Source organism: Manis pentadactyla, chromosome 14 (assembly GCF_030020395.1).
Source record: "Manis pentadactyla isolate mManPen7 chromosome 14, mManPen7.hap1, whole genome shotgun sequence".
In the NCBI taxonomy this organism is placed as follows: domain Eukaryota; kingdom Metazoa; phylum Chordata; class Mammalia; order Pholidota; family Manidae; genus Manis; species Manis pentadactyla.
Genome location: NC_080032.1, coordinates 31,087,871 through 31,109,572, shown reverse-complemented (window position 1 = coordinate 31,109,572; position 21,702 = coordinate 31,087,871). Strand labels below are relative to the sequence as shown.

Sequence of the window (21,702 nt, the reverse complement as noted above, 5' to 3'; positions counted from 1 at the left end):
CCAGCCTGCCTCTCCCGCCTCGAAACCTTGGTGGGACCAACTTTAAGCGTTCTTTGCAATTTATGCACATATGAACAATATCAGGGAAAATATCTGTGCCTTAACTTGGAAAATAACCTCCAAGAGCCATAAGTTGTTGCATGGGACTTTAGGTGCAACAGGCTGTCTACAGGTTCCCATATTCACTGGATACGGAGAATGGAAAACAGATAAACTAGTGGTGGGCTCTTTTACAGTACAGTGCAAGGAGAAATTTCTGCTACTGAAGGTTGGCTTGAGCCTGAGCTGTCATCAGAAATAGTGGAACCTCTAACCCCCAACTTCCTGCATGGGACAGAGTCTTATGTGTACAGAGGAATCTGAACACAGCCTGCTGCAAGGCTCAGATAGGGCTGGAGGGAGATGGGGCGCTGGGATGCTCCCTTCTGGGCCAAAGCACCCAGGCAGCTCCTGTTTGTCAATATGCTCATTCCAAGGATGTCTGAGGTCCCAAATCAAAACACTGAAGAGACCAAATCAGAGATGCTTTCCCTATTGTTGTTGACATTCCAAAAATGGCATCACAAACCAAGGTTCCTGTGAACAGCTAAATATTTGGCTCTGCAGGCAAGTGACACAGGATTTGAAGTGACTCCACATTTTGGCCCAGATATTATAAAATGGCTGGAACAAGCTTGTCTTGTGAAGACATGGCCTTGTTCTTGCTCTGGGGATCCCCTAGTCATTGGAAGTGATGGTCACCCAAAATTACCTGCTGTCACCTAATGACTGAAGAGAACTAGTTAGTGATATACTTCAACAACTGCCCAACTGTGCCAAAGAACTTTAGTCCATATGTTAATTGGTCAGCCAACCCTGGTGAGTGTGGGACTTATTAAGTACCAATTCAACAACTGGAGGAGGTCCGTCCTCTCAGGCCACCTCCTGATTATTTCTTTGACTAATCACACCGACAGTAATCCACCCTTTCTCCAAGCTCAGTTCTTTTGCATACCATGGGATTTAGTGTCCAGTTAATCCCTCATCGTTTTCTGACTCTTTAAGGTGAGGAAGCCTTAATACCTCAACTGGATTGCTAACTCCCAGAGAGTGATTCACTTGGACTGACTTATTTTGTATTTCTCTGAAAGCTTAGGAAGAGCTTGGGAAAGTGTGGAGGCTGTGCTGGATGGCAGACCTTCTGGAAAAGGCACATAAAATGTTGCCCACATTTGCTCAATGCATGGATTTTCTCCTTCCTGGAGCAAAATGTTACCCAGTGAAATGCAGTGTTGCTGCAACTGCCTAGCAGTGTTCAAAGGACAGAAGTCAGAGACGTTCCCACACACTGTACAGTGCCTGGTGCTGCCTGGAAGGAGCTTGGTAAATAATGGAAAACTGAGCTGCCCTCTGCACACTGGAGGAGGGGCTGTTCATGAAGACTTAAGGTCTATTTAACCGTAAGCATGGGTAAGAATCTACTGCTAAACTTCATCTACATAAGCGTCATGGCTTAGAAACCAGATCAGACTAGGAGCTGTACCACTGTCTTACTCTTGGAAACGTCTGCACTGCTGCTCTGGAGACAGCAACTGAAATATTTCGATCCAGCATATCTGTTCAGTGCATCCTTTCCGAGATAGCACAAAAGCTTCCACTTGTGAAATCAGTTTTTATTGACTTCATTGCTTTTTGAACTATGAGAGGGGCCCCTGGGCAGTTTTACATAATTATAAAAAGTCAAATTATCGGTTTAGTTAAGAGCAAACTTCAAAAACTCAGAATAAACTCTTATGGTTTAGCTGTGAAGAATTTAATTTCAAAGTTGTGTGTGTGTGTGTGTGTGCGCGTGCGTTTTATATAATATTGGTATGTGGCAATAGCTCTTTTTTCCCTATTTTTCTTTCATAAATCTTGTGGTTAATCCTGCCTATGGTTTGGGAAAATATACTGATTATAGGGAAAGGCTGGTTGGAGAACGGGGTCCAAGCAATTGAGACATGCATAGTTCACGTTAGGATTTAAGCTAACAAGGGATAAAGAATAAAGAGAGAGCACTGATTGTCCCTAGGACACACTCTTGGAAGCCAAATCTAGGTAGGGCTATATAGGAGGTGAGGGAAGGCCCCACAGCGTCATTGGGCACAATAATTGTGATCTATATCCACATGGATTTTGAATTAAGCAAAAACAGGGAAACTAAATGCTAAATCATTAAAGCTAAAAAATGTTTTTTAGGGCTTATAGTCACACAGGAAAGGTAGGATTTTGACTCAGTTATCTGGATAAAACAGGTACCCCCTACAGAAACTTATAAGTTATCTTAATTTTGTCTGTCTCCATTGGAAAAATGGCCCACATAATCACTGAGCTCTCCCTTTCAACACTGTAGACAGCCAAAGTAATGGAAATTACTCCTAGCCGCTTCCCAGCAGAGAATGGCACAGGAGCACCTATGCATTCTTCCAGAAACCACATAAGCCTAAGTTGTCACTTTGGAATAGTCTGGACATGCTTCCAAATGATACAATTTACAAGTTCACTTCTGGCTCTCAGACGAAGGCCCCTCTGGCTGCTGCTTTTACTTACTAACAATAGAAAGGACCACGATCACACAATCAAATAGGTTCCAGCCATTGGTGAAGTAGTATTGCCTCAAAGCAAATATTTTGATGAGACACTCAATTGTAAAGATGCCCACAAAGGCCAGGTTGAGCTGCTCGAGGACGTCTTCCATGCTTTTGGGCTGTTGGTCTGACTCAGCCATCATGCAGAGCATGTTGAGGATGATGAGGATGATGATGGTGATGTCAAAGGCCTGGCTTGTGACCAGGTCAAACACGAGGCCCTGGCATTTATTCTGAGGGGGAAAAAAGTTAGTATAGGTCATTCTGAGTTGAAAGAATGAAATCACATACCTTCGAAAAGTATATACAACAGGATTTGCCCTTTACAACTAAAGCAGTTCCCTGAAAAATGCCCAGGCCCTTTTTAAAGGGCAAGAAATTCTTGTATCTATATTTTCACTGAAATTTAATTGGGTAAGTGGTTTTAAGCTATAGGCTTATTAGCTTTAATTCCATTTTAAAATAAAAAATGTAAAGGGAAAAATGTTTAGTAACAACATTATCTTGATGTGATGATGTGAGGGATGATGTTGCTTAGTTTAAATAAAAACAGCTCATATTGGACTTAGTAATGAAAATATAAACTTTGGTCTCTATAGTTCATCTGTTTCTGTATTTTGACTTCAATAATATTAGTGCACAAAATACCTGCCCACGTAATTATGTTGGACAAAATGGAATTAACATCTCCAGATCTCCATACGTCAGTTCAGAATAATCAGACCTTAGTCTTAACCAAAACCCTCTATTCAAGCAATTTGTGAATGCCAATTTGCTAATTTTCATTCCCTAGAAGGTAAGGCTAGATAAAAGGGGCTGTGATGTAATGGTTACTAAAAACGTAATAGAAAAGTTCATTATTTCATTGCTGATGGTGAGTGTGTATACTGGGTTGTGCCGAGATGGCCATGCTGCTCACATAGTGACTACATGCTGATTGCTCTGGCAAAGGTTATGGCTCCAGCTCGCACAGCCAACCTCCATATGCAGCAAAAGGACTCAATCATTCTGCTCTTTGATCTGACCACTGAGGCACTCCTCTGTTGTTAAGCACCAACTCAGACGCTGATGTTGTTGGCATGCTTGGCTATGCCTTCCTAGTTTTACAATATATGGGTTTATCACATTGCCTTGTATCACCATCTAATCAAAGTATACCCATTTCTTACACTTAGGGGACTTTCAGAGCCCGAACAATTTATCTTTGGGGACCTAGGCATCTGTTATGGTAACTGAGCAAAAGATGACATTGGTTTGTGGTGGGAATAGTGGAGCAAGACAGAAGCTTTTGGGCTTGAGGGCTAATACAGAAGTAGTAGCGAGGGAGGGGGGTGCAGGGAATGTTTGAATGAGGGGTCTATGGGATTCGACCAGAGGACCAGGAGCTCTGAAGGGAGCTAGGAAGATGTCCTGCACACATTGAGTTTGAGGTGGCAGTGGGGCATCTGAGGGCCATGGGCAGAGTTTGGAGCTCAGGTTTGCAGTTCATGTGCAGAGCTAGAGTGTGGAGGTCAGGCACCAATCCTCACAGGATTAAAACCATGAGAGTGAATAACGTCACTCATAGGAGTGAGGGCGATGAAAGAAAGACAGCGGGACAACATGGGAGGGCGGTGCTTCAGAGTGGGCTCCAGGAGCCCTAAAGCTCTTGTCAAGGAGCCTGGAGAAGAAATGTAAACGTCAAGTGCATTTGCTATGTGAGGATGCATCTGGGAAGTCAGAAAGGACCTGGAGAAAAGATGCTTTTAGGGGTGCTCTCCAGAGGCAGAATGACTGGGAGGACAAGGGTGAGGTGAGGGGAAGCACCAGCCTTACAGTTCAGCTCTGACATTTAGACAAACGGAGGACATTAAGATGTAAGTGACCTAAAGTGGCAGATGACCCAAAGCACCCTACATCCCTTTAGAATGCAGTGACTCCCACACCTTGTGGGATTCTTACACCCAGTAATGCAGCTGCCCTTGGGAACAGTCCAGAAGGAGTCAGAAATGATTCCAGACCCCTTGTTCTACTGCTGGGAATAATATGCATCACTGCTCAGGCTCACACAGCTGGGCCTTCCCCAACATGCAACTGCTATTCATTTGTTCCAAGGGTGAATATTTAGATTTTAGAGATTAAAAAAAAATCTGTGGGAAGGTAAAGCTATGAGTTAAGGACTAACAGCTGATGCAGTCTTAGCTCAAACTAAGGGACATCTGGGGGTATGATGTTGGATTTATCTGAAGCAACACTGCTCCCTGGGATATAGATGCTAACATAAATGTGCATCAGTTGGTGGGGTGGTGCTTGGTTACTGGAATCACTCATTGTGAAGCTGATGAGTGAACTGTAGCTACACACAGAGGGCTGTGGGCTGTGGCATGGCACCTGCTCCCAGAGGAGCCACATGGCAAACGTGTCATAAAAGACAAAGAACATTTCCCAGGGTAAAGCAGACACACGCCCAGAGCAGTGGAGAGGCCTAGAAGCTGCATCTGGGCCACAACTTCTCTTTGGCTGTGAGCTCATGGCTTGCTTCCTATTCTTTGTGAAATAAACTGGTAAATATATGGGGACTCAGTTCCATGGGTCTTTTAGTTAATTCCAAATCTAGTACCACCAGGTATTGTGTCAGTGGTTGTAAAATACGCACATGTAAATAAAAATTCTCTGTATTTTTTGTTGGCTCAAGTTCAAATAAGAACTTCAAAGTGAAATTCATTCTAGATTGGTACTTCCAAGCTAGATTTAGCTTAGGTGGACTGAAGTTCCACATCCTGTTAACAGAATAAATATCCCCAAATATAATTTTGTCATTTACCCCCTTGGTCAAAAATTCTTGACTGTATAGATTTTAAACAGTTTGCACTAACATGCATAGATATTTTTACTGCAACACAATGGTTTGATCCTAGTGGGATGGACTTTGTGTTGTGCCCTAAAACATATTCTTTCATTCAACTAGTAATAACTAAGAAACACTTTATGCCAGGCTCTACTCTAAGTGCTGGGAATACCAGCAAATTAAACATCTCTTTGATAATTAGGGGTGTTGTGTTTGAATAACAATCTCCAAATTTCTACCTGCTTCAGACATCAAGGCCCTCTTCCGTACTGCTTTCCCAGACTCGTCAGCCCCCACTCACCTTCCCCACCTTGAATGCTGTCAAAATGCACTCATGCCGTTATATGACTTTATAATCAAACAGTCCCCAATCCCAGGGTCCCAGTTAGACTGGAACCACAGAGCCACGCTTCGCGCCAAGTGAAGCAGGATTCACAGGTAGCAGAGGAGGCAAATTATGGCCTTAGGCCAAATGTGGCCCACTGCCTGTTCCCGGATAGACCGTAAGCTCAGGTTCAGTTTTACATTTGTTAATGTTTAGGGGAAAACTCAAAAGAAGAATAAGGATAAGATTTTGACACGCGAAGATTACATGAAATCCAAATTTTAGTGTCTCTAAATCAAGCTGAACACAGCCATGCATATTCATCCTTCATCTCCCATGGCTGTTCTTGTGCTCCCACAGCAGAGGTGAGTAAATGGCTGGACCATAAGGCCTGCAAAGCCTGAAATATTTACTGTCTGACCCTTTACAGAAAAAGTTTACCTACTCCTGATACAGAAAGTTAATCACAAATACTTGTGAAGTGGAGCCAGTGTGCATGGCTTCAACTGCACAAGAGAAAAAACTGGTAAAAGATCTTATAAATACATTTTAAATTGACCAAGATTGAGTTAAAACAAACTGCTAAGCTCATGTCATTGCAAGGAGTATATACTAAGCACCTATTATGCTCTCCCTAAAAAAGCAAATTAAAGCTATTGTCCTAGTTCTTTCTATTAAATTTGAACATTGAATTTTCCTAAGAACTCGAGCCATACACCTGTGTATCTGGGGTTTTATTGAATTCTTAGGATAATGTCTTTAAATTAAAAAAAAAAAAGGAGAATGGCATTGCAGATATCTGACTTCCTCATGACCACTTAATGGATCTATGTACTTAGAATCAATCAATTGCTCTCACCCGAGGCCTTGGAATGGGCTTTTGAGGTTTTTTGGATCCTAATTTTTTCATTGCATTATAGTATTTCTTCTGTTCTTCTGTCATAAAAATGTCTTGACCACCTAAGTATATGGAGAAGATAAGAGCTAATTATAATTAACAGCAGTTTGGAAATAAGTTCTGAATTTTCAGGAACAATTTCAAAGTTATATTACATTCTATTAACAATCCCTAAAATTCCAATGAGAAGCAAAAGAGGCTGGACTCTAGGGGAAGGCTGCAAGGAAACATGGTTTAAATTAAGGAGTAAGGCAGAAATGTTACTTTTATCAGTTACATTTCACTTTCTATAATATAAACAAAGATTACAAATTCTTTGCAAACATCCACAGAATCTTTACAAAAATCAAATACATTTCAGTTCACTATAATGAAGCCACCATGCAACAAAAATAGAAATCAGTAACAAAAATTTGAAGAAAATATCCCACAAAGTGGCAATTAAAATTCTCCTAATGAATGCATATATCTAATACATACATATATGTGTGTGGGTATACATGTATATATGTATACATATATATGTATGTATACATATGTATACATATATATATGTATGTATACATACATACACACACACACACACATACCCACACACATATATGTAGATTCATAAAATCCGTCCAGAGCCATTCTCGGGAAAAAAAAAATCAGAGAGCTTTAAATGTTTTCATTACTGAGCAAGACAGAATAGAAAATGAACTATAATTTTCATTTCTGGAAATTTTGGGGGTGGGGGTAAAACATTTAAAAATGCTAGGTAAGATAAAACAGAACTTTTAAATACGCAGCTGAACTTGCACAAAAGTAAGGAAAGTCTCCAGGGTCTAAAAATCAAGAGCAAGCAAAAGACAAAGTAGTAAATTAGCCCCGAAGCCATGGTTGGCCCTAAAGCATTTGCTAATCTCCTTAAAAACTAGAATTTGGCCTTTAATCACCACTGTGGGGTCACCGGGGAAAAAGGCAGTGATGCTTATGCGAAGGCTCCTGCATGAATCTGGGACGTTCCAAGTGCTGCAATGAGAGGGTGAGGAAGAAAACAATCTCTCTGTCAGTGATGGAAGACAACTAGTGCTACGTCTGTACTATGGGAAAAATCCCAGTCTTCCCTGATGATGTGTAAATGCAGGCCTGCCTTGATGAAGGGGTAGGGGTCTGAATTTACACCATCAGTATGGACCAAAAATATACAGCCCTAGGACAGTCTCTCCAACAAAGGGTGATGGGAAAACTGGATACCACATAAAAAAGAATGAAATCAAATCCTTACCTAACACCATATAAAAAAATCAACTCAAAATGGATCAAAGACATAAATGTAAGATCTAAAACAATAAAATTCTTAAAAGGAAACATAGGACAAAAGCTTCACAACATCGACTTGGCAACAGTTTCTTAGATATGACACCAAAACACAGGTAACAAAAGAAAAAATAGACAAACTGGACTTCATGAAAATGTTTTAAATTTATGCATCAAAAGACACTATCAATGGAGTAAAAAGGCAGTCCACAGAATGGGAAAAACGTTTGCAAATCTGATACAAGATTGATATCCAGAATATATGGAGAACTCCTAAAACTTAACAACAAAAAAACCAAACAACCTGATTCAAAAATGGGCAAAGAACCTGAATAGATATCTCTCCAAAGAAGATCTACAAATGGCTAATAATAATCCCATAAAAAGGTAGTCAGTATCCCTCACTATTAGGGAAATGCACATCAAAACCAAAATAAGACATCACTTCACACCCATTAGGATGGCTACTATCACAGAGCACCAGAAAATTTCACAAGAAAACAAGTACTGGTGAAAATACAGAGAAATTAAAATCTTTGTACATTGCTGGTGGGAATGTAGAATGGTACAGTATGTAGAAATCAGTATGGCAGTTCCTCAGAAAATTAAAAACAGTATTACCATATGACCCAGCAATCCATGTCTGGGAATTACCCCAAAGAATTAAAAGAAGGGTCTCGATGAAATATTTGCACACCCTTGTTCATTGCAGCATGATTCACAATAGACAAAAGGTGGAAGCAACCTAAGTGTCCATTAATGAATGAATAAAGGGGCAAACTGTGGTACATAAATACAATGAAATATTATTCAGTCTTTAAAAATAAGGAAATTCTGAAATTTGCTACAATATGGATGCACCTTGAGGACATGATGCTAAGTGAAATAAACCGATCACAAAAAGACAGATCCTGAATGATTCCACTTATATGAGGCACTTAGAATAGTCAGAATCATAGAGACAGAAAGTAGGGTGGTGGTGCCAGGGGCTGGGGGAGGAGGAATGGACAGGTAGTGTCTAATGGGCATAGAGTTTCAGTTTTGCAAGATGAAAAGTTATGAAAATGAATGTTGATGACAGTTGCACAGCATTATGAATGTATTTAATACCAATGACCTATACCCTAAAAATGGTTAAGATGGTAAATTTTATATTAGGTGTATTTTACCACAATTAAAAAAGTACAGCCCAGGAAGTTGATTTGGTTGTTTCGGGAAGCTTAGCAGGCACGAGAGTGTGCAGTAGGGATATGCATCATGATGGTGCTAATACCGTATTTGGAGACTGTCCTATGAATGTGCTGTGGGAAAAGAAGATGAGTAATTGTGGAAGATTTTAGTGCTGTCATTCCTGTAGCCATGAGAATCAGGTTTCTCAGTGTGGAAAAGAGGAGATATAGACGTATTACAGGAAGCTAAATGAAAACCTCATGGTCCTGAATTTGAATGAATGGCATTCATATTCCCACATACATTTTTCCTTGAAGTCCTCATTTGAAGTTACTCTGTGCACTGAAAAACAGAGAAGAAAGGGCAAGCATTCCAGGCTGTGGTCCTGGGACACCATCTCCTGCAACAAACCAGGACTCCTTAGACAAACCGCTGATTCCCGGTGCGGGAAACATCTTGTCATCCAGGGCGCAAGAAAGTCATTATAAGGGCAGGACCTTATCTGAATCCTGATTGAAAAGAAAAAATCTTTAACATCCATTAATCAAAGAATGAATAAATACATATTTTAAGACAATGAAAGACTTGAGGAAATTTGAACATTGGGTATTTGACAAATTTAAAAGAATTCATGTCAAAATTTTTAAGGTATGATAATGGAAGTGTGGTTATGTTTAAAAAGAGGTAGGTTCTGAAGTATCTGTAAATTCAATGTTGGGATGTCTGTGATTTGCTCTATAAGGAAATTTGGTGTCAGGATTGGGTAAGGGGCACAGATGGCAGAAGGATGTTCTTAAGTCAGTAAGTGCTGTGCCAGGGGAGGGATATTTTAGATTCATTTTAGTATATTCTTGGGCATGTTTGAAGTGAAAAGTGAAAACAAAAATAAAAAAGTGTATACAAAGTGAAACAAAAAAAAATGCTATGGCCTGATCAAAACAGTGATTTCAAAACAGTAAAATCACAAGGCCTGACATCTAAATTGCAGGTACCAACTGCAATCAAGGTGCATGTGACAGAGGTGACCCTACATAGCACGGTTCTGAGTATCAGATAGCAACACAGTTGTGCATGGACAGGGAATGACTCTACCCACAGACACCAAGAAGGCCACAACATCAAGATACGTTCTGGATGGATTACAAGGGTTCAACAGAAAAATTCAAAAGAGCCATAAAACTATTAGGAAAACAAAGGTGAATGTTTAGTTAGCAGATTTTAGGACTGAGAAATGCTCTCTGTTTCATAAATACAAGAGAATTCAGAAAGGACAAGATTGGGAGTTTGACTCCATAAAGATGCTAGATGTCCCTAAGTCAAAAATATCATTACAAAAAAAATAAGAAGCAAGTTACAAATTGGAGTGCTTACATATAAGCATAAGAAGGATGACAATCTCACTTTTAAAAAGAGACAAAGCTATAAACAGAAATTCTTAAGGGAGAAATACCTATGGCCATCAACTTATGAAAAGTATAAACTTTGCAAATGATCAAATAAAAGCATATAAAGCAATGAGGTACACTTTTACCCATCAAGCCAAAAAAAGGTAATGTTATAAAAATCTGGATTATCAGAATAGAGTAAAAAGGCATTTTCACATTTTGTGAAAGGGAAGTACCCCAGGATTGCATTTTGGAAAGGTAATTTGACAATATATCTTTAATGCCCTAAATTCTAGGAACTTATCCTGAGGAGTTAATCAGAGATACACATAAAGAATGTCAGGGAAGTTTATGATTGTTTTACAAGAGCAAGAAATCCAGACATGACCTAAATATCTAAAAAAAAGAGAGGGAATGATTAAGATAAGTTATTATCTACCCAAAATATGGGATGTAATTCAGCCCTGGAAACTGGCATAACTAATATAATTTCATGACATGGGCTCAGAACTAATGGAGAGTAAGGAAACTACAAAATTAAAATAACTGTGTAATTGTAATCTCAGCCATGTGAAAGGACTACGGATTTAGTTAGAAAGGAGCTGGAAGGGATCGGACCATAACCATGGTGCTTCAGCTAATATGGTTCCCACTTGGTGGTCACTTTATGGGTGATTTAAATTTACTTTTTATCTTCCTTTTTTTTTCCATATCTACTACAAAGCTCCTATGAAATATAGAGTCAGAAAAATAAACATCTGTTTGTGTGGGGGAAAAGTCTCCCCAAAACCTGCTTCTTCCCATCCATCTCTTTCCAAATAAGTTCAATAAATCTGCTGGGTGTTGGTACCAGGACAGAAGTTTGCAGAAAGAATTTATTTTTTTTATCCGAGATAACACAGTACACTTGAAAAGTTACTAAAATGTGACTCCAGTGTCATAAATACTAAACCTGGTAGTTGTTCTTCTACTAGGGTTACTAGGGTTCAACAGTGTCCTTATTTAAGGGGGACTTAACAAGGATTTAATAATCCCCACTGTTTTCAGTCCCTTTTCAGCCGTATCTTCAAGAATCTTCTCCAAGTGGCTCCCACTTTGTTCATGAGCTGCTGCCAGCCTCTGCCTTGTACAAGAATCTAGACTAGAATTATATTCCTTTCACGCCCCTGGGAGGAGAGAGGTGAAAACACCAAACCAGGACAACACCCATACTTATCTTTTTCTGCTGTTGGTTGAAGTTGTCAATAATAACACCAATAAAGAGGTTCAGAGTGAAGAATGAGCCAAAGATGATGAAAACCACAAAGAAAAGGTACTTCAGTGGGTTCTCCTCAAACTTGGGCTGTTGTTCTTTCTGTTAGGGATTTTTTTAATGAGAGGAGAAAACAATTAGTAAAGAAACACATAAGCTGCCTCAATTGCCATATACTCACAAGAGCACAGAGGTCCTAGCAGCAGCATTAACTACCAGCCCCACAAACAGCCCCAGCCCAGGGGCACCTCTTTCAGTTCCCCAAGTGGCCTGGGCACCATGCAGTGGGGCAGGGAGTGGTGGGAGGCTAGGCTTTCTCTGCTAAGTGGTGGAGAACCACTGGGGTGGAGGCAAGGGAGCACATGATCACACATGCCGGGAGAAGGTCTCAAGGACATCTATGTGGACACATGATGGGAGGCAGCCAGACGGAGGTGCAGCCACCTAGGAGGGCACACTCTCTTTGGGCAGAGGTGGCTGCCTACCAACTCTTGTAGGATGGCTACCACCTTATAGCCTTCAGATGGCACCCACTGCTGCTTTGAGTCTGTGCTGGTGTCCTGTTGCTCTCTGTTTCCTAGTATCTAGCATGGAATGCACCTGTCCAATGCATTTATGATATTTGCTATTCAGCAGCTACCATAGGGCCCAGTGCAATGGAGGTAAATATTTGAAAATATTACTTCTTTTTTGCCTTTAAGAGTGCCTGACCTTAGTTGCAGTTGACCTGAGGCATCCACTTGTGTGAACTAAGAGTAGGAATTAGTACAGAAACAATGGAATGGAAAAAAAGAATTACTATTCAGCATCTGACATTTAAAATAAGACTATGTAGCAGGCAAAAAGTCTTGCAAAAGGAGGTTCAGATAGGAGAGGGGAAGGACAAAAGCTTGTCCCACTTGCACCTAGGGAATTGTTGGAAAATGAGTGAGAGGTCATAGCCATGAGATGTGTGTCCTGGTTCTCCATCTTTGGGTCTGGAGAGAGGACTTGGGGCCAGTAAACTGGGGGGGACATGTTGGGCAAACAGGGTATTCTTGCTCAACTTCCATAATTTCCCAAGAGAAAACTGCACAGGAAAGGCCTGGATACTCTGGACGACTTAGAGGCTGGAGTAGCAGGATCAGACGGGTCTCTTGAGCCTTTTTCAGTTCTCACGTGGCTTGGAAATGGAATTGATAGCCTGGTGGCCTATATGGCAAGCAATGGGAGTAGACTGCCGGGCCAGCAGACCATGTGGAAGATATGGCAGAGAGTCAGTGTTTGAGCCCAAGAGGAGTCAAAGGGGAGAAAGACCCATGGTTTCACCAATATTTGAGGCCAGCAGGATGCTCTGTGACTACACAAAGGCCATCGTGCCAGAAGCCAGTATATACGAGTTACGGCGTCCAAGCACCAGCAGCAGGACAGGCAGCACTCCACACCTCGGCCCTGTCACTCACTGCGGGTTCACAGGTAAGCCACATACCTGTTCTCTCACCATCTGCATGATGTTTCTGCCCCACCCCCAATGTCTGTCCCATGGCGATGGATGCCTAAGGTAAACTGGGGTAAAGACCATGTACTCAGACAAAAAAGTGAGCACATTAGTATTTTTTAATATTTCCTTTTATAAATTGCCTCCTGTGACTACTGCATGACTCATCCCCACCAATGGCTACCGCCAGCTCACAGGGGTTAAACACCTACTATGTGCCAGGTGTTAACTCTGCAGACTCTAAAGCAGAACAACACACAAGTGTGATGACAGAAATAAACAATGCTGATTCCTCCTGGATTCAACCATTCGTTCACTGTATGGCTTTAGACAATGGCCTTCCCTTCCACTCCTCAAATTCACAACTGGGAAATAGAAATGGACTAGGTTGCTGAATATTCTCCCAACTTTGGGAGTCCATAATCATTTTTACTCAACTAGAATTTGATAGGTGGCGATCACCAGAAACCCCTCTCATCTTTTGGAGGGAAGGAGCCATGGGAAAGTTTCTCTTGTTCAGACTTAATCCAGTCTTACAGTTTCCCACAGTCAAGGGCAAGTACCCTTTGAAATTTGGCTCTGCCTGCCCACCCATTTGGAGAAAAGGCAAGAGAAGAAGATCAAGGCATCCTGTGATTTTGTTGCTTCTGGCTCCACCTACAGGAGTGGGTCTACTGGTCACTATGGAGAAAGAGGACTGGGCTTTGGGGCGTGCTACAACGTAATAGTCAAGGGAGGGTGGATAAGGGCCCTTTTCTCCCTATTGCATAGCATTTGTCCCAAGGAAAGCAAGGCAAACAGCGCTGGCCACTGGAAATGCGATGCAGGAAGCTGTGGACTGCCCCTGATTTGACTCTAGCACTCTAGGATATGGCAGAACACACGCTCACCCCTCTGGAATCGACAGCTGCATACATAATACCCATCCAGCCCTTAAACGTTGCCTGCAACAAAAGCAGAGAAACACAAATGCAATTATAGACTTGCTATCAGCAGACAAGTGCTGTTGAAGAGCAAGCAGACCCGGTGGCAGATGCAAGATGATGACTGCCAGCCCAGGACAGAATGTCTACATAAAAGAACCATGGAAGGGAATTCAAAAATGGGTGTCTCGGATTCTTTTTCTTCATCTGCACAAGGTAAAAAGCTTGAAAACCAAAGAAATTTATGCCTTAAAAATTGCTAGAGAAGCTGTGAATCAACCCTGGAGAGAGCCTAGCTCAGGCTCTCCTGATGTCACATCTTCCGCACTGTCGGTTGGAGGCCTGGCAACTGCGGTTTAACCTAGGACTGCTTTGAGCAGAGGACTATCACTAATGGGGTGGCGTAGCTTCTGACACCCCTCTCCTCTCTGGCTGGAGCTCTGGGGGGCACGGCACCTCCTAGGAAGGGTGAGATGCACAGACCCCTACAAGAGACATGAACTGGGGGTTGAGGCTCAGTATATGCTCACTGGGGTGGGGGGCAGGGGATGGTGCAGGGGACATTACCAGAGGGGATTGGCTCCCGGGTGAGGAATTGGGATTTGATTCTGTTATCTCAGCGCAGTCACTGTATTTTCATTAGCTGAGAAATGACTTAAAATTCTTTTAAGGTATCTCCCCTTCAAGTGGAAAGCATACCAACAGCAATTACCACTTGCAGCAGGGCGAGGTAAGCCATTCCCACGTTGTCAAAGTTCACCAGCTCGTTGACCCAGGAGAAATTTCCACTTTGACACTGACTTCGGTTTGCAACAATGCTGTGATTTATTGTATCTGTCCCATTAATGCATCTTCCGAATTGTCCAGAAAAGAAGTTCACTCCCAGGATACAAAATATGAGCCAGAAAATGAGGCAGACAAGCAAGACATTCAGAATGGCAGGTACGGCACCGATGAGGGCATCGACTACCACCTTGGGGGAACAAAAGGGAAGCTTCACAGGCGCTCTAGGTGGGGTTCACCAAGCCCTTCCTCTCCCAGGGGGCAATGAGCAGGCTGGACATCCTGCAAGTCCACCTACTTGCCAGCCCCACCTCACCCCATCCAGTGAAGCCTGCCTCTGCTGCCCCCGAGGATCACCTGACAAGTGTCCTCTGCTGATGGTGTTAGACACTTGTGGGACACCTGCCTAGGACAGAGGCAGAGACTCGGCCCCCTTGGCTATTACAGAATGGAGACTCTCAGACTTTTCTCCATCTCTCTTATGGTAAGCACAGGGCAGTATGGGGAGGGGTACCGGAAAAGCTTGGCAATTTAAGGGAAGCACAGCCCAGCCCAAGAAGGGCAGTTGGCCACTTCTACCCGCTGACCTTCCTCCCGTTCACTCCAAGTACCTTCATGCCTTCAAACTGGGACAGTGTGCGCAGGGGCCGCAGCGCCCGGAGAGTGCGGAGGGACTTCAAGCCCTTTATGTCCATGAGAGTGATCACAGAGACCTGGTGGGAAGAGGGGCCCTGGGTAGTGCCTACTTGGTGTCCAGGGATGCCAGTGGGGGTTGTGAGCCTTCAGGAGAGGCAGATGCCCCCAGGGATCAGCCAGGCCCTGGCGGAAGTGGGAAGGCAAGTGGACACACTATTTTTCTCCTTGTCTGGCCAAACTACAGCCCAGACAGATCAGAACAATGAATTTATATTATTTGTTTAATGAAGACAAAGAACAGCTCAGAAATTGTTATAAATTAAAGGAAACCAACAGGACATGATGATGCGTCATGTGGGGTCCTGAACTGGACCCTGGATTTGGGGGTGGAGGGTAGCAGTGGATGGGTAGAATTAGCCATAAAAGACTTTGTGGTGACAATGACAAAATTTGAGAATGGATGTGGGTTTTAGTATTGGATCATATTAAATTTCCTCACTTTGATAATTCTACCATAATTATGTGAATAACATCCTTGACCTTAGGAAATATACACTGAAATGTTTAAGGGTAAACGGGGGTTGCTGTCTGCAACTTAATCTCAAGCAGTTTAGAAAAAAAGAGAAGAAATGACAAAGCAGATAGGGGTAAATGTTAATAACTGGTGAATCTGGGGAAATAGTATGAAGGATTCTTTACACTATTTCTTACAACTTTTCTGGAAGTTTGAAATAATATCAAAATAAGAAGTTACAACAAAAAATAACTTATTTGTTTGCTAGTATTTCCTTTCACTTGTTGGAGAATTAAATCCAGTTTTCTCTCCCAACATACTTCTTCCAAACAGAATAGGACTGAGGATTGGAAAGCTTTGCAAAAACACTAATTAAAGTTTAACAAATATGCTGAGCTTAAGCTGAAGACCACTACCGGCAGACCCTCAGTCATCCTTACTGATCATGCAGAGCTTTCAGAGGCTCCAACCAGAAGGGGAATTGTTCAGCAGGCCATTATGCTGTGTTATTATGTGCATTATGTGCACATAATAATATATTAAGTGCATTATGATATGCTGGACTTAGCTAATGCTAGAATTCGCTATTACCTAAAAACATTCCCCACCAATCCTGCCCATCTCATAGGAAAATATCTGCAAGCTGAGAGAAATTAAGTGAGTTAATATGGCAAAATAACAAGATTTTAAAATTCATAGTCAATTTTTAAAAAATCACCATCAATTCAAAATGTTTTTTTATTTATAAAGTTTTTTAAAAGTAAGCTTTTTGCTTATCCTTCTGTTTGTAACTGCATCACCTGTCAGGAGAGTTGTCGAAGCAGCTTGTCCACAAGTACTCCTGCCTTGTTCCTAGCCACAGGGAAAAGATGGCAAAGCCCAGTAGTTCTTCTGGCTTTACCAAATCACTGCTGGCAAGGGTGGGGGAGAAGTGTTCCTAGAGGTACAATGTACACATTTTCAGCCGGAACCTCACCCTCAGGCTCTGTTCTGCCACACTGGGAAGCACCCACAGACATGCAGACATGAAAATGCCCACACTCTTTCCCACTGTATAGCATTCTTCAGGGTGGGAAGTCAGCGGCCAGTTTTATCTTTTTTGTCTATATAATTTGCATTTATCACTGTACTATTTTTGAGATTCATCATGTTGACATATATTCTTAAGGTTTGTTCCTTTTAACTGTTGTAAAGTAACACAGCACGTAATATTTGTATTTTATGGATCTACATTATTTCTATTTCTTTGCTACTATGAACAGCAAACTAAACAGATGTGTGTGCATTTTTCCTGGGTGCACGAACAGGAAGTTTCCTTAGATGTTTGATTAGAAGTGGTATTTCCGGATTATAAATTGATCTCATTTGTAATTTTACTTAATAGTGCAAAACTTTCCCCCAAATGACTGTACCATTTAAACTGCCGACAGTGATTAGAGATTCCATTTTCCTATATCCTTCTCAATGTTAGATATTACCCCCAGTTTAAAATTTTTGTCAATCTGATGAGGAAAAGGAAGTGTCTCATTTTAATCAGCATTTCTGTGCTAACTGGTGATTTAACCAGTGTGTATTTCCTCACACATTTATTGGTAACTTGAGCTCCTTCTGCGAGTTGCCTGGTGCATCCTTCTCCCTTTCTTACACTGAGTTGTCCTTTTCTCGTTGATCTCTAGGGAGATTTTGTATATTGTGAATAATAATTATCTATTATATACATGGCAAATATTCAGGCTCTAACCTGTCTTTGACTATGATTAGGATATAGCTGAATAGAAAACACAAGTTTTAATTTGGATATAATTAAATTTGTACTTTTTGTGTGGTTGTGTTTGCATTTTTCTACTCCAAACTTTTAAAGATCATTTTATATACTCTTGATTAGCAAGCAACAGAATTAACAAGCAACAGAATCACACACATCCTCTCATTTAATACACAAAATAATGTCCCAAATTAAGTAACGTTATACATCACCTACCATGTTACAGACAAAGGAAACCTGAAGCTCAGATGACCAGCAGCTTGTTTCAAGTGGAATGGGGGTTCACACCTTGGTCTGTGTGATGCTGAGACACGCAACAGTAATAGTGGACCACACTTACTGGGTGCCTTCTCTGGGATTTATGAAGATATTTATTTATATAGATATAAAGATATTATTATTTATAAAGATATATAAGATTATTTCTCCTCTTGTTCTACTCTTTTTTGTCCCACTCATTTTGTTTTCAATGTTATACTTGTGTCATTAAATAAGTTTGCAAGCTTCCCCTCTTTTTCTCATTTCTAACAATTGGAATAAGGTTGGGGCTAACTGCTTATCTTAGTTCAGGCCTCTGTAACACAATACCACAGCATGGGTAGATTATAAATAACAGAGATTTATTTCTCATGGTTCAGAGGCTGAGAAGTCCAAGACACAATCACTGTCTGGAGGGAGCCTGCTCCCTGAATCATAGACAGCTTTCTCCCCATGTCTTCTCATGGCAGAAGGGATGGGGAAACTGGGGTGGAGGGGGGCTCTTCTGTACGAGCACCTCCAAAGGTCCCACCTGAAAATACCAATGTTTTGGGGATTATGTTTCAACATGTGAATTTTGGAAGATGCAAACATTTGGTATATGGCACCACTCCTTGGTAGTTTGGTAAAAACTTGTCTGAGCCTGGTACCCTTTTTGACACTATGACGTTGGATCACTGTTTTGGTATTTTTAGTGGTTAATGTAAGATTTATGTTTTCAAATTTGTATCAGGCCAAATCTGAGCAATTTATAGTCCACACTCATTATTTTTATTCATGTGTCTTTATTCATGTCAAAAGAGGGAAGCACTTTGCTTATAGTTAGATAGAAAGAAAGAAAAAAAATGGCTCTACAACCAGTCTCTGCAGTTTAGGCCAGTAAATCCACTGTCTTATGGATTCTGCACGTCAATGTAATAAGACCATGGATGCAGAGTGGTTTGCATTCCCAAAACTGGTAGGGTTGAAAGTCACGTGGATGATTTTATTCCCTCCTCTGACTTCTGTTGGAGCCTTCTGGTGCTGATGCCCTTCTAAAGTGCTGCAACTACACATGGCCTGCTAGTGTCCACCACCAACCCATGGTTCTCCAGCAGGGTGTGCTGATGCTTATGTTTATGCATTTGTCATATTTACTTCACTAAACAGCAAATAATTAGCTCATGGCAGAAAGGACGTGAAAATTAAAATAAAGGGCTTTGGAGTGAGATGTAGGTTTAAGTCTCACCTCCACCACTTCCAGCTGGGCAACCTTTACTATGTTTCTGGGACTCCCTGTGACTTAGTTTCTTTCTATGTAGATGAGAAAAATAACAGTACACCTACCACATGGAGTGACTGTGCTGTCTGACAGGAAGGATGTAAATGAAGCACAGGCAGAGCACCTGAAACAGAGAAGGTGCCCACTAAGTGTGGCCCCCTACTGCTATTGATGGCCTCAGCATCACACAGAGACCAAGGTGTGAGCCCCAATTCCCCACGAAACAAGCTGCTGGTCATCCAAGCTTCAGGTTTCCTTGTCCTCAGTGTGGTAGGTGATGTCTATACAGATTAAACGGAAGAATGTATGTGGATAATCCTCGTACGTTGTTTGACAAATCAAGATGGAGACCAACCTAGTCTGTTGGCGGCTGACCCGCTTTGAGAAGTCTTGAAAGGAAAGAGACATTTGGAAGGAGAAAATTAAATGGAGGCCCCTCAGAGTTATTCTAGATACACATCAGACTTGAGGAGTGCTCATGGAGAACGGTGGGGAGGGCGGTGGTGCAGCGTGCAACAAAAGGACCCGGGATCGTAAGGTGCTGAGGGAGAAGCACCAACTACTCACAAGTGCTGTGAGCAGGAACACTGCGGAGGACACCCACACGAGGCACAGGGGAGAGGTGGCTCCCATGGGGTCCCCATGCGCTCCCTCCTCCATGCCCACCCCAGCCCCCGTCGGCATGGGACACAGGGATGGTGAACTCACAATCACAATGACGAAATCGAGCCAGCACCACACACTGGTGAAGTACTTCCCAAATCCGAGGGCCACCCATTTCAGACCCATCTCCAGGATAAAAATGTATGTGAAAATGTTGTCAGTACAATTAAGTAATGCTTGGATACTGGGTCGTTGGTCAAGGTTAGTATCTTCAAATACCTGAAAGGATAAAGCAGAGCCATGAACCAGGCTGGCTATTTGCATAAACTCCTTGCTGACATTTCTTTTTATTTTTCTTCTTATTTGAATAAATTAGTTTCTCTCTTGGTGACAAGGTTTTGCTCAAAAGGCATTAAGGCTGAACTTTTCCAAAGGAATCAATTCCTTGAGTAAGGAAAACTTGAAGGAAAATCCTATTTCTAAACTTCTGTTGCCACTCTAGTTCCCAAGGCTCTCATCACTGACGCCTGGGATATAGAAATATTGTCCCAGCGGATCACCACACCATTTCCTGGTCTCCCAAATCCTTTCAACCCTTGCCAACAAAGTCTTCCCAACTTTTCTAGGACCACTGGTGATATAGGCCATCTTTCACCTTCCTGACTACCTTAGTGGCTCTATTACAGTGCCACTCCGTTACTTATGACCTCAAGTCCACATGTCTTAGCCACCCTCCAGATCCAGCTGAGACCCATCCTCCACCTAAACAGTACAAATTACTTTGAATATTCAATACTCATTAGGTGCAATCATGAAAAAGAGACATCCTAGCTTTGGAGAGATGCCTTTACATGCTATGTGCAAACATATCCTTCACCTGAAGTGTGACTCATTTTTCAGTGTCTTGGAAGTGGTTTTGGAGTCTGGCCCTTGCCCCTAGGTATACCAACAATCTTGGAGGATTTCTAGATAACTCAAGCGTCAGCTGTCCTTTTAGTCTTTACAGAGTTAAAAAGGATGAAGAAAACAGAGGAGGGGCTCTGGCACCAGCCCTGTCATGACACTTGGGCAAAAGCTGAAGGCAACGAAGAAACCAGTCTGGCTGGCAGGGACTAAGGCAACCACACAGCCCCAGGGCTGGGGAGAAAGGACACACAAGCGCAGTCTCGCTTCCAAGTCCCAACTGGGCTTCTGACTGTAAAAGGCCCTCCATCTCCTCCTCTGCCCTGCTGGCTCCTCATCTCAGCCTTCAGATCTCAGCTTAGCTGATCTTTTCTATAGGACACTGTCCATCTTGTTCCAAGACTGGGTTGAGTACCCATTCTCCAAGGCTCTGTGTCACCCACTGCCTCTCTGAGTACATCACTATGGCCCTGGCCTACAATTGCCTGGACTCTGTCTGTTTGTCCTATAAGACTCCAAGTTCCCAGAAATCAGGGACTTTCTGTGGGTGGTCTCTTGAGGAGAAACCAATCTGAATGGTGTTGGAAACTCATTTCCTCTCTCAGTTTGGAAACTTAGCAAGATGCTGGCTCAGCAGGTTTCAGTTTGCTCAACAGAAGAGACTGACATCAGCAATGAGCGACGAAGGCCCCCACCTTATAACAAGGCCATTTCCTAATCCAGGAAGCTTCCCCTGTTACATAGTGGCCAGACCAGAGCTCCTCAACAATAATGAGCCCCAAACCACCTAGGTTCTGAATCAGTGGACCTGGAA

The 21,702-nt window shown here is 42.1% G+C and overlaps 1 protein-coding gene across 2 annotated transcripts in view; it reads right to left on the bottom strand.

The window, feature by feature from the left end:
- Nucleotides 1–21,702, bottom strand: part of SCN11A (sodium voltage-gated channel alpha subunit 11) — a 110,891-nt gene that overhangs the window by 1,660 nt on the left and 87,529 nt on the right. For both annotated transcript variants that reach the window (XM_057491494.1, XM_057491495.1), the window contains exons 20-26: nt 20,091–20,264; nt 15,560–15,661; nt 14,878–15,138; nt 14,133–14,186; nt 11,726–11,867; nt 6,618–6,718; nt 2,569–2,839 (exon numbers count right to left, since the gene is read on the bottom strand). In XM_057491494.1, the coding sequence (XP_057347477.1) occupies nt 2,569–2,839; nt 6,618–6,718; nt 11,726–11,867; nt 14,133–14,186; nt 14,878–15,138; nt 15,560–15,661; nt 20,091–20,264 (1,105 nt within the window). The remainder of the gene's footprint in view (nt 1–2,568; nt 2,840–6,617; nt 6,719–11,725; nt 11,868–14,132; nt 14,187–14,877; nt 15,139–15,559; nt 15,662–20,090; nt 20,265–21,702) is intronic.